This window comes from Chenopodium quinoa, unplaced genomic scaffold (genome assembly GCF_001683475.1).
Source record: "Chenopodium quinoa cultivar QQ74 unplaced genomic scaffold, ASM168347v1, whole genome shotgun sequence".
In the NCBI taxonomy this organism is placed as follows: Eukaryota; Viridiplantae; Streptophyta; class Magnoliopsida; order Caryophyllales; family Amaranthaceae; genus Chenopodium; species Chenopodium quinoa.
Window position 1 is genome coordinate 190,111 of NW_018744830.1, and position 13,068 is coordinate 203,178.

At 36.4% G+C, this 13,068-nt stretch overlaps 1 protein-coding gene across 1 annotated transcript; it reads left to right on the top strand.

Moving 5' to 3' along the window:
• Positions 1-324: 324 nt before the first annotated feature.
• On the top strand, positions 325-12,599 carry LOC110704307 (serine/threonine-protein kinase SRPK-like). Its single transcript, XM_021882094.1, has 6 exons — positions 325-800; positions 1,552-2,134; positions 2,226-2,536; positions 11,503-11,550; positions 11,648-12,078; positions 12,226-12,599. Exons 1-6 carry the CDS (start codon positions 525-527, stop codon positions 12,278-12,280), a joined length of 1,704 nt encoding a protein of 567 aa, XP_021737786.1. The 5' UTR covers positions 325-524; the 3' UTR covers positions 12,281-12,599.
• The last annotated feature ends 469 nt before the right edge of the window (positions 12,600-13,068 follow it).

The following is a 13,068-nucleotide window of genomic DNA, read 5'->3' on the forward strand; positions in this document are numbered from 1 at the left end:
TGAGTATGTCACTGCGTTTTAAAGTATACATTCCATTAAATTACTAGATTCCAATTCTATTGATATCTCTCAAGATTACAAACGAGACAAACAAAAGAAACGAAAGAAGTATTATCAATCAATTATCATCAACAACTTATCTATTTACAAACACAAAGTTTCATATGTGGCTTTACCGTGTGATCGGGGTTATTTATTCAAGGGTTACTCGGTCGATCAAAGGATTGGCCAGGGGTTAATCGGTCGGTTAGAGGTTACCCACTCAGTATTATGATATGTGTCAACCGGCCACACGGTGTGGCCAGCCATACAAAAAACGCAACGTTTACCGTATTATATTTTTCATAAATAAATTAAATAAAATCATATGATACGATAAACAAATAAACCCGAAAGAACAAAAAAAAAACCCAATCATCAAAAGGGTCAAAAGGTTCAACAACTAATTCATTCTTTTTCCCATCCTTTCTGACATACAAAGACTATATACCTTACCTCCCTTCAGATCGGAAAACTCACCGGAAATGGACAGCCGGCGAAAATCCACGGTGGCGGTCACGGCGGAGAAAGCGGAGCTGAGAGAAAAAGAACCGGCGGTTGAAGAAGAGGAAGAAGACGAAGTGAGCGAAAGTGGAAGCGATTATACGTCGGAAGACGAAGGAAAAGATGATTATAGAAGAGGAGGTTATCATGCTGTTCGAATCGGCGATTCCTTCAAAAATGGAGCTTATGTTGTACAGAGTAAGCTTGGTTGGGGCCATTTCTCCACCGTTTGGCTTGCTTGGGATACCAAACACTCGGTATTTCTCCAATTTTTATTGTGTTGATTAATTTCTATTTTTTTATAGGAAAATTAATTTAGGTTTTTTGATCTGGATTTTTTTTGTTTGATTTTGAGTTTTTGACTTTGTTTTTGGTTTTTGATGATTAATTTTGTTTATAGAAGCTTGCATTATGTTATTGATAATGTTATGGGAGTGAGTATGTTGTATGCGTTCATTTTCTGTGAAATTTTTATTGTTTGGGAAATTATTCTAGTGAGGAGGTTTGTAATTATCCGTTTTTGGCTATCTAATCAGTAATTTCGATTTTTAATTTTTTTTTTTGTTGATTTTGAAATTGTGTAATCGTTCTAGCAAAAACTGTTGATAAATGTAATGAGGATGGAGGTTTTGCACCTGTATACAATTTTATCGATGCGGTTTGTTTGTGTAAGCTTCTGTACTTCGTGTTGTCTGTTTTGTTGTGTAGTTCATGAATGGACTATCGGTATAGGAAGGTGAGTTTGAAAAGAAGTGTGGAATATGTGCTGTCTTGATTGTTGTTGGCGGAACATTAGGCTGTGGATGTTACCATTAGGTTTTTTTTTATGAAATGTTGTCTGTAAGTTTGTTGGGATGTTTGTTATGTACTGTTTTCAATTCCTCCTGTGTACGTGATTCTTGTATGGTAACACTCAAATTTTATTGAAAATGCTGGGTAGGAGGTTTATGTTATTCTATTTTCTTCTTTACTTTGTATTCATTTTTTTTTGTTTGTCTTATGAATTAGCGATATGTAGCATTGAAAGTGCAAAAGAGTGCGCAACATTACACCGAAGCGGCAATGGATGAGATAACGATATTGAAACAGATTGCTGATGGTGATCCAGAAGATAATAAGTGTGTTGTGAAGCTTCTGGATCACTTCAAACATTCAGGTCCAAATGGACAACATGTGTGTATGGTGTTTGAGTATTTGGGGGACAATCTTTTGACACTAATTAAGTATTCGGACTATCGTGGGATGCCTCTAGCTAAGGTGAAAGAGATATGTTATCATATTCTAGTTGGTTTGGATTATTTGCATAAGCAGCTGTCTATCATACACACTGATTTAAAGCCAGAAAACATTTTGCTGTTGTCGGTGATAGACTCATCTAAGGACCCTAGAAAAACTGGTGCTCCTCTTATTCTTCCTAATACCAAGGACAAAACCATTTATGAGTCTAGTAGCACGAAGGATAGTAAGTTGTCGAATGGAGATTTGACAAAGAATCAAAAGAAAAAGATTCGGAGAAAGGCGAAACGTGCAGCTCAAGGGTGTGCTGGGAAGGAAGCTGCTGCTGAATCCGAGCAAGATCCTGATGCATCAGGTGGAGTATAGTTCTAATCATTGTAAAAGTTTCAAATAGGGATTGCATGGAAGTTCAATTGAATATTCTAACACTGTGGTTAGATCATCAGATGTCGATGGTGTGAAGAGGACAAGTGGAGGAAGTTCAGTCCATAAGAGAGGGAGCCGATCAACGAGGCGGAAACTTTTGGAGTCTGTGGACCTCAAATGCAAATTGGTCGACTTTGGAAATGCTTGCTGGACTTACAAACAGTTTACGAATGATATTCAGACCAGGCAGTACAGGTGTCCTGAAGTGATCCTTGGATCAAAATATTCTACCTTTGCTGACATGTGGTCCTTTGCTTGCATTTGTTTTGAGCTCGCAACTGGTGATGTTCTGTTTGATCCTCATAGCGGTGACAATTACGACAGAGACGAGGTATGTTTTATTTCCTAGTTTTATCATTATATCTTTGCTGCTTTATCAATTATGGCTACTAGAGAAATAATTATTTGAACTATTGAGAAATGTATTCTTAATATTATTCAGAAAATATTTAGTAACATCTAATTGTATTTGTATTTTTTAAACTCTTTCTGCATTTCCTACATTAAAGAGTGGTCGTTTCATGATTCCATTTTTGTATTGTTTAGGTCAGTAGTCTTAACAACCAATATTTACTCTGCATTCCAATCTCCGGCAGATTGATACTAGATTAAAATCATAAAGTTGATTATGTACACATGTGTTTGGTCTAGTTAATCTGATGATAATTTGTAAAAGGAAATAAGAAGGTTTGTTATCCTAAGCCATATAGCCTGTCTATCATATAGTTCCTGGCTTGTAAATACGTATTGTATGTATTATTTGGGATTGAGTTATCTCTGTATTATGCTGTCCTAATCTACCACAGTTCTCGTTTTCTAGCATCTGACTTGCACCCACCTGTAATTGCTTATGGCTAGGTCTCCCTTATATAACTTTGTTTCTGATTTCTTGTCTATCTTCTATGCCCAATTTTTGAATCTGTTCTTTGTAATTATGATTTCTAGTCATCTTTTCCTTATCCGCTTTCTTTTGCCACAAGTTCTGCCCCATGCCACATTGCTAGTAGACCACTATTCACTTCGCTTATGAAGTCTCTGGATTTTATCTTCAACTTCTTACTTGATACTGCAAGAGATAATCTGACTCTTGTTAAAACATAGGAGAGTTGTGAGAGCTTCAATGATGGTATCCTTATGTTAGTGTCATCAATCTCATCATGGTTGATCAGAGGCCTGTGAGGCTGTGAATATGTTTGAAGTGCACTTTATGTTCATTCTGTGAATGTTATCCATGGATGTTGTACTAACTCAGTAACTATGACAATAGAAAACATCTCATTTCTTTGTTTTCTATATGGTTTCCACCATAAAGATACTGCTCCCCCCCACCCCTGCCCCTGCAGTTCTTCCTTCTTTTTGAGGTAAGGTAGTTGATGGCTTCATGTAGGAACACTAGAAACACCAAAAACACAATATCTAAAATTCAATTCTGTTTTACCCACATGCTCAACAACGTTTAGAACCGTATCCAGAATCTACTAACTACACACTCTATGGGATGATTTTCTTGCACCTCTTCGAAAGAAACTTACCTTATGTTGTGTATGCAATTTCTTCTTCTCACCTCTTACACTGGGATAGCTATACATTGTAGGTTCTCTTTATTTTTTAGTTTTAATAATTAAGGTGTTTTTGCATTCTTTTGGGGCAGTTATTAGACTTGTAACATTTTAGGAAATGTGTACCCATAGTACACTATGCAGTGAGCGGGCCGAACTCTAGGAGAAGATTAGGGAAGGCAAAGAATATAGTGAAATAGAAGGCATAAAATTATTAATTTTAGTGAAGTTAAGGGATGTGAATTTAGCAAAGAATATAGTGATATAGAGGGCAGATAATTATTAGTTTTAGTGAAGTTAAGGAATGTGAATTTAAGTATATCATGTACTTCCTCCGTTTTTTTTTTCACTTGACCTATATGGCATGCAATTTAAGGAAGAAATTGGAGAAAAGATAAACAATTTTTCTAATACAAAAATGAAAATATAACCACCAATAAAAGGGATAAATTGGGGTTTATGGTATTAATTTATATCTATTTAGTGTATGTTTATTTCTTCAATCCCTTCCTTTAGCCACGCTACGTGCCAAAAGGCTATAGGTCAATTAAATAAAAACGGAGGAAGTATAAAGGAAATGTGTCGTGTTAGCATTGTTATTAAAATCTCGATTTAAATCTTAAAATCTTACGATTTTACGATTCATGTAAGTCACACGATTTGATTTACGATTCTACCCGATCTTACATTTTTCTCTTAACTAGCGAAATCCTTATAAGTTTAAAACATGCCTATATAGTTATTTATAATATATATTGTCAATTATTGGTTGCTTAATAGGTAAACAACTATTTTCTATCAATAATTAGGTTTCAAACTCATAATTTAAATAAATGTAATTAAATTTAGATATGATGTCTTTATTATGCATGTTGGTTAGATTCTACGATTTGATTATGAGAGCCCCTTCCGATTCAAAGTAGAATCCCGATTTTAATAACTTTGCATGTTAGGAAATCAGTATTCTTAAAAAGAAGACAGGAAATGCAGTTTCGATTAATTTATTGAAGTTGAATGTTGCTTAGTTAGTATTTCCGAGGCTTCTAGTTCCTATGCCTATAATACATGGGAACAATAATTTTTGAAATTTGGTTCTTGCTTGACATCTAGTATTCTAGGATCATTATGAGGCTGCATCATAGCCATATTTTGATAAGATTATAGAGTTTAACTTACCTAAGAAATCTTTTGGATATGGGGAAAGGGTAGTTTTTTTTTTTTTTCCCTAGAAACTTACTGTGAAAATTTTCTAGAAGATTCTCTATGGGTAGTGTATAAAAAAGCATGCCTGAGGTGTTAGCACCTTTTTTTTTTTTTCCCTAGGCAAGGTGCATTCAAAGAGGTGCACTGTGCACCTAAGGTGCATGAGGCGCACATAAGCAGTTTTCATTCATTGTTTTATATTGTGTGCCTCATTTCAAAGAGGCGCACTGAAGCACGCCCAAGGCGTGCCTAGGCACAGTAGGAGTGTAGGACCTTTATCGCCTCATTGTGCCTAGAGCCTTTTAATACATTGGATAAGCCAAAATTATTCACATGTGGTTGTAGTGCTTCATTAACTCCCAGTTTAGATATCTTCAATTTGTGGGTTTTTTATTTTTTATTATTATTGTTATTTTTTTTTTATTCTTTTTATTTTTTTTTTATGATTATGACAAATTTGGGGATGTTTGCTTTTTTGTTGAGAATAAGGAACAATGCAAAATCAGGTTGCTCGGTAGAGTTATGCCTTTAAATTTTGGACAGGTTTATGTTTGCTGTCAATCAGGAAGTTCTGCTTTCTTCAAGCTTTTTGTTTGTGCGTCAATTTGGGATAATTAATTTTCTTTTGGAAAAATTGTCATTATAATATCTATGTTTGGGCTGTCTTCCTATATTAATCCCTAGTTTGTATTATATCTTATGCACCAGACTACTGAAAAAGAGAATTGAACTATTATCCTTAACATTATAGTTTGTCTTCTTTTCTTGATTTTCATATTACTCTATGTAGTAATAGAAGCACACATTATATGAAATTTGCAATTCAATTATGTGTTGGATTCTGATTTTATTCAACATCCGAGGTTCAACAGATGGCAAGGGGACTTTTTAAGTGCTTCATTTTGCTAATCTCTTTGTGTTACTTATGCTAAAATATCTCTATTCGAAATCTTTCTAGTTTGGCATATTAGTCTCTCATTAGATGAAGGCTCCTATTTGAATTTCTGTACAGGGATAGTTAATACCTCATGATAGATTTAAGGTTTGATTGCCAAATAATGTTATTGACTTAAGTCATTTAACTATGCAACCTATCTGTAAGCTGCAATGTACTATTCAAGAAAACTTGATTTATTTTTATTTTTTTTAAAAAAATGAATTTCAATGTGAAGCATCCTGAATATATTGGTTCAAGGAAGGATAGGGAGTATGGAGCTTGTATGAGATAATAATTTTGGGCGATTTTATGGTGTGTTTTGATGGGTACAAATGATTATTTTTCGAAATTTTAATTATTAGAATTTTTTTTCCCTGTTCAAGTGTCCCACCCAGCAGGGATCAATGCTTCATTCCAAGGAGGGAATTGAAAGGACTCACTCTTGATTCTTGCCTAACATCTGTTTGCGAGCAGTAGTTTTCTTTGGAATAAGGGGGAATTTGAGACTTTATTATGGTTTTTTTAACCTAATATTTTCCAAAGTCTTTTGTTAAAAAAAATTTCTAGGAAAATTCTACATGGTGGCCTCCTAGAATCAAAAATTCTATATGGAAGACACTTTTTTCCAATTCTATCAAGTGGCACCCTAGTTTTGAAAAATTAAGTATGGTGACCTTTTTTAGGTTTTATGGCAAACCTTTATAATTAAAATGGTTATCCTTAGGTTTTTTAAATTAAAAAATTATTTTATAAACAATAAAAAAAAAAAATTTAAAAAAAATACCCCCAATCACCAACCCAGCCACCACCACCACCCTTATCCCAACCAACTGGCCAGCCACCCCTTCACAACCACCACTCGTCCCCCACCAGGAGCCGACGCCTACCGCCCAACCATCCCCTACGCCGGCTGTTACCCCTCCCTTTCCCGGCCCCCAACCACAACACTCCCTTCCCTTTCCTAGTCCCGATACCCGCACTCCATTTCCCAGCCCGACACCCCCACATCCCTTCCCCCCATCCTGATACGTCCCCCTCGTCTCCCATCCCGCCGGCAACCCCCCCGCTCCCCTTCCCCCACCCAAGATTGCTGCCGAAACCACCCCAAACGAATTTAGGGTTTTGTTTAGGGTGATTTCGGGGCTAGGGTTTCGGGGTAGCGTTTTTGGGTGGGAGAAGGGGAAAGGGCGGTCGCGGGGGGGGGGGGTGGGTGAGAGACAGGGGAAGGGGTCGTATCAGGGTGGGAGGAAGGGAGTTGGGGGTGTTGGGGATGGGAAATGGAGGGGGTGGGGGTGTCAAGGATGAGAAATGGAGGGGGTGGGGGTGTCGTGGGTGGAGGAAAGGGATGGGTTTGGGCCGGCGTGGGGGATTGTGTGGCGGTAGGCGTCGGCTGCTGGTGAGGGAGGGGGTGGTTGTGAAGGGGTGGTGGCAATGGTGGCTGTGAAGGGGTGGTGGGGTTGTGGTTTGGTTGTAGAGGGATGTGTTAGTCATTTAACATAAATAATAAAAGTCAGCCATCTAATTGTAAAGGTTAGCCATATATTATAAAAAAAGGCCACTATACTTAATTATGTAAATCTATATTCTTGAGTGCCACTGTAGAGAACTCTAAAAAAGTTTGTCTTCCATGTAGAATTTTCCTTTTTTTTTTTTTTTTTAAATTTATATTTATTATAAACATATACAACAATAACAATATTAGAGCCTTAATCTCAATTATGGGGTTAGCTACATGAACCAAGAATTTGTCTCTTGCTATTTGTCAACCAAGATCCTCTCCTTCCATGACCTTTATCAACTGCTTTATGCTTATAGTCCAATTTTTTCATCTTACTCCTTCGAAGTCATCTTTTTTCTCCCTGGATTTATTTTCAATCCTACTCCAACTTTCTTAAGAATACTTTTATTCCTAATTTTATCCCTTTAGGTGTCCCTGTGCATTCATCTCAACATACGTATTTCTGCCACTCCCATGAGTCCCATCTTTTTAATATGATCCCTCCTAGATGACACATACTGATCTATTGAGCATTATTTCTCCCTAAAGGTATATTACAGTTACTCAATACCTTCTCCATTTGTGCCATCTAGACCATTGTGAGTCACATCTTAGTCAATACCTCCATTCCTCCATAGAATTTAACTTGGAACATTCACTCTTGACAATTCCTTACCATCCAATGTTACTACATCCTTACATGACTTGATGTAAAATGACATTCCACATACTCAGCTTTGCTCCTACTTAATCTAAATTCTTAAGATTCCAACTTATGCCTCCATAGCTCTCATTTAGCATTAATCCCAATTCTATTCTCCTCCACTAATACATTTCATCCGCAACCAACATACACCATGGTTGTTAATTCATCTATTTCTTCTATCCTAGATTAGTTTTGACACTTATCACGACACAAAGTTGTAGGTGATAATTTTTTTGGTTATCAATTGTTGTTTATTGGAAAGGTAGACGTGAAGGAAGCTAACAGGGTATTATTTTATTGAAAATTAGATTTTATAGTAGATAGTATTTTTTTTTTTTTTTTTAATTGAATGTGAGCGAGAGTGAGGCCCTAAATTTCTTTAAGTGGAAAGAGATGTATTAAAATGATAGTGGAGCATTTTTCAAAATAAAAATGTAAAAAACTATAATTTGGAGTGAATGAAAAAGAAAGTGTAAATCTATTTTTGGAGAGAGGGAGGATACTAATATTGCTGTAAAGAAGAAGGGGCTTGTGTAGATTCTTTGATGTAGTTCAATGGTGATAGGAAACTCTTTCATAACTCCAGCTAAAGCCCTTGAATTTGTTTTCACTTCTCCAAAATTATTTACAAGAATAAGGCTTCTTAATCATTGCCCACCAGATCACGTCTCTCAGCACCTTATCATAAGCCCTCTCCTGGTCAATGAGAATCTTCTATAATTTTACATCTTCTCAATATATGCTCTATCAATCTCTCCCACAACTTCTTGGTATGGTCCATAAGCTTAATTGCTTCAATAGATTGAGTAGACCTAATCATCCCCTTTGGTTTTATAAATTGGTATTATGGTGCTCTTTCTCTAATCTTGCCTCCAGATCTTGTTGAATAAATCTGTTAGCCAATTAATTCCAACCTTCCCCAGACATCCCTCAACCTTAATAGGAATTTCATCTGGGCCAACTGCTTTCTAAAACAGTAAAAATGTGACGGACTCAACAACCCGCATCACAAACACACAAATATAAAAGAGAACAAAGAGATTCAGCCAGCAAAAGATTGTAGTTTGATTGAATGATTGAGTAACTTTAGGTTACAACTCTCCAAAGAAGTATCTTGAGGGTATAATCTCAAATACACAAGTCTAACACATGTCTCTCCTACTATCAAAACATTCCTTATATATACAAAGCAAGGCTACAAATATTAACTGACATTTAATTGTTTTTGTCTCATTCCACATTGCAATGCTGCTCCACTACTTGTGTGCACCCTTCTCTTCAGAAAATCAGAACATTAATTTGATTTGTCCTCTTGTGTCTCCACCTGTGGTGTGGCTGGTTGTTTGGCTTGCTTCCCCTTTCTTTGATATTGAAAACATATTGGTGGCTTGGGTGGTCCGATCATTGGCTCTATTACAAAAAGTTAATGTAGTTTGCTTCCTTGTGGCTGAAGTACAGGAACTTTCCATAATGTGACTAAGGATTGATTCAGGTTCCACTGTATCATTGTACTGGTGTTTCATTTTCTTTTTCACTAAAAAATGCTGGGACAAATGGTTAAGGTATAATTATATTCTCATAGTGGCCTGGAGCATAGACTTTCTGTTGTCAAGGGTGGTTTTTCAATTCTAACAAGTCATTGGGAATCCTGCTTTACTAATGTATCAGGGTCACTTCCAACCTTTGTTATTCAGAGTCTCAGACTTGGGTACCTAATGTGGGGGTTTGTCTAATTTGTACAAATGTCAGAAAAAAAGTTACATGCATTGCTCCTAAATTATGGGCAATTGAAGTGAAACGAAATGTTTGATCAACATAGGTTCCTATAGGACCCTCTTGTAAGAACAATTAAGGCTAAAGATTAGCTTTTTGTACATGGTCAACTTTCTGTTAATCTAGTTTTTGTCTTTAATAGCCTTCTTCTAGATTTTCTTCTTTTGAGGTGGATGGTTATAGAGAAATGGATGAGCTTTCTTGTTTGCGCGTAACTTTGGGCTGATAACCTTGTGGGTTTGATTTATTCACTTCGATTTGATTGAGTCGTGCGAAGTTGCAACAATTGCGCTATGAGAGTTGTCAAATGGATTCCTTTAGTTGCTTATTGACAAAATGATATTTTAAGCTGAACTATGTTGTGGGTTAAAACCTTGGCCTTAATGCCTATGCGTGCTGCGGTGCTGGTGTAGATGTCAATTACTCTTGCTACTTTTGAGTTATTGCAAAGTGGTTCGCCATTGTCCGTGTTAAGTAGTAGCATTTAACTGTTTGCTCTCTTTTATTGGCTCTTTTTCAGAATGTGTTCTCTTTAGATGTGAATCATTATTTTTCCGTGGATAGTGTTCACAGATAATTCTAAGACTAAATTTGGGTAAGATTTTTGTTTTGAAATCACCACTGTGCCTTCGTGCCATGAGTTGCCCCTGTAGTAATTTAAAAATAATTTTTAACAAGTTATTGGTTAGATGAACTTCTAGGAAGTTTTATCTCAATTGCTTTAGTTGTCTAACTGGTTAAGGTCCTTGCATATCCCCAAAGGCCCAAACCCCATTTCTCATCTTAGCTGGTTATTGTTGGACCTTAGGCTTTATTCTTCTCCGCTTATTATAGATTAGTGACACATATATGTTAAGTTGCAGGCTTTCTGTTCTTATGAATTAATCTACACACAATATATTACTACCTGTCTCTTTGTTGGTACAGATTTGTTTCACTGCTTTTACTTGATATTGTTGTGTGGTAATAGTACTCACTAACCACTGCAGTTTTTGTAGTGATAGGTTTTGATATTTTGCTGAGCATGTTCGAAAATAATAGAAAAGAGTGAGAAAGAAAATCTAGAATAATCTACCTAAGGAGCAAATAAGCTGCTCACCTCCATAAGCCTTGAAAAAGTATAGAAAGAGTCCACATTCATCTTATTGTCATCAGGTTGGCTTGTGGCTAGCTGTAGAAAAATCTAGATAGCATGTGTACAATAGGTAGACGTGTTTTTGATTAGTTGTTGGGTGTCACTACAAAGCCTTAGCTGACTTTAGCAGATTAGCACTGTGTAAGTACAGCTAAGCAAGTGTTAGTAGTTGTGATATATATGAGTGTCACTTAAGTGTAAGCTAGCAAGTGTGAGTGTGCTAGTGCGTGAGTGTTGTTTAGCACACTTGTAATTAAGAGTGTCCACAAATATCAGTGAGGTACCCCAATATTATTAGAGTGTGCATTCCCTTGTAAAATCTTGTCAACCTTATAAAATATATTTGTTGTTATTGTAAAATAATTTTTATTTATTCGTGCGCACATCTTTAACACTGGTGATGCCTGTAGTTTTTACTCTTCATATGTCTAATGAGTTGTTACATAAGTATGAGCTAGTCTTGAGTCTTGACTCATTTTTCTTCAGGATCACTTAGCTTTAATGATGGAGCTCTTGGGAATGATGCCCCGCAAGGTTAGAATATATATTAGTGTTATCAGGGAAAGTTTTAAAGTAAATTTTGCAAGGCATTTGCTTCTAAGCTGTGAATTTTATCATCAATCATTTCCAGATTGCATTAGGGGGACGTTATTCTCGGGACTTCTTCAACAGATATGGAGACTTGCGACACATACGTCGGCTTCGATTTTGGCCATTAAACAAGGTCCTTGTTGAGAAGTATGAGTTCAATGAACAAGATGCAAATGACCTTGCAGAATTTCTAGTTCCCATTCTTGATTTTGTCCCTGGCAAGCGTCCTTCTGCTGGTCAATGCCTTTCTCATCCATGGATTGCTGGAGGCATTCCTCGTATAGAGCCTTCGCCACCTGAAAGTCAGGCAGTGGATTCTACTGCTCTAGATAAAACGAAGAAAGAAAAGGATGATAGAGAAGCGATGGAGAAAGGCATGGGGAGTATTGCTATCAGTACAGACTTAAAACCGAGCAAACAACCTTTATCCTCTCCTAAACCTTCAAAAGCGGCTGTAATTGGTTCATCCAGGTAGGAAACTACTCTGTGCTGGAGCAAAACTTTCTTCCAAACCTAACCATTCTAAATTTCTTATTATACTCTACAAAATCTTGTCTGTTGCTCGATCTGATGTTGGGTGGGATGGTGTGGGATACGATGCATTCTTTTATTGTGCAGGGAAAACCTTGACCGGAACTGTAGCTCCAAAGGAAAGGCCCTCGAACGATTCTGAACTTCATTGTGAATCTTGAGGTAGATGTTGATGGGGTTCTGTTTTGTACGATCAAGTCTAACCTCTGCTACTGCTGTCCTGTTGATACCTTGTCGATTATGAAAAGAATCAATGTACCATATTGCAACCAACCTTATTGATTTGTTAATGACATTGATCTAAATTTTGTCTACTATTACTTTGCTTTTCTTTAAAAGGAATGGTTTTGGCTTAAGAGTACACACATCTCTGTTATACATTGTCAACTGTATTATTCACGATTCTGTTAGTCTAGGTCTTTTCCCTTATTGGGGTTGATATCATCCTCAGAATTTGGATTCTTCTCGAGAGAATTACTGAACAGTTTAATCGTCTCCGTTCCCCTATTTAGTGACTATAATGTCTTTTTCCCCTAATTTGTGAAAAAGTATCGAAGGCTTTTGAGTTTCATGAGAATCTACACTTTGATCCGAGTTGGTTGAACATTATTTTAACCAGTAAGAAAATCAATGACTTTACTCATCGAATCATTCAAAACACGGTGAAGAAAGTAAGTTGATGAGCAATCTATTTAGAATAGAGAGCTCAAAGTTGATTATTTATTGCAATATAATATCACATGCCAAATCTTGCTAACTTGTGGAGATTTGACATGTCTTGCCTTGGTATTTTATATAGTAACGCCAAGTTTTACGGAGTAGATACATTTGTTTTAGCTGCTTTTTACTAGAATCAAATTTAGAATTCCTTCCACTATTTACAGCTTTCACATGTTAAAATTACTCCTTTCGTCCCTAAAAGATTGCTAT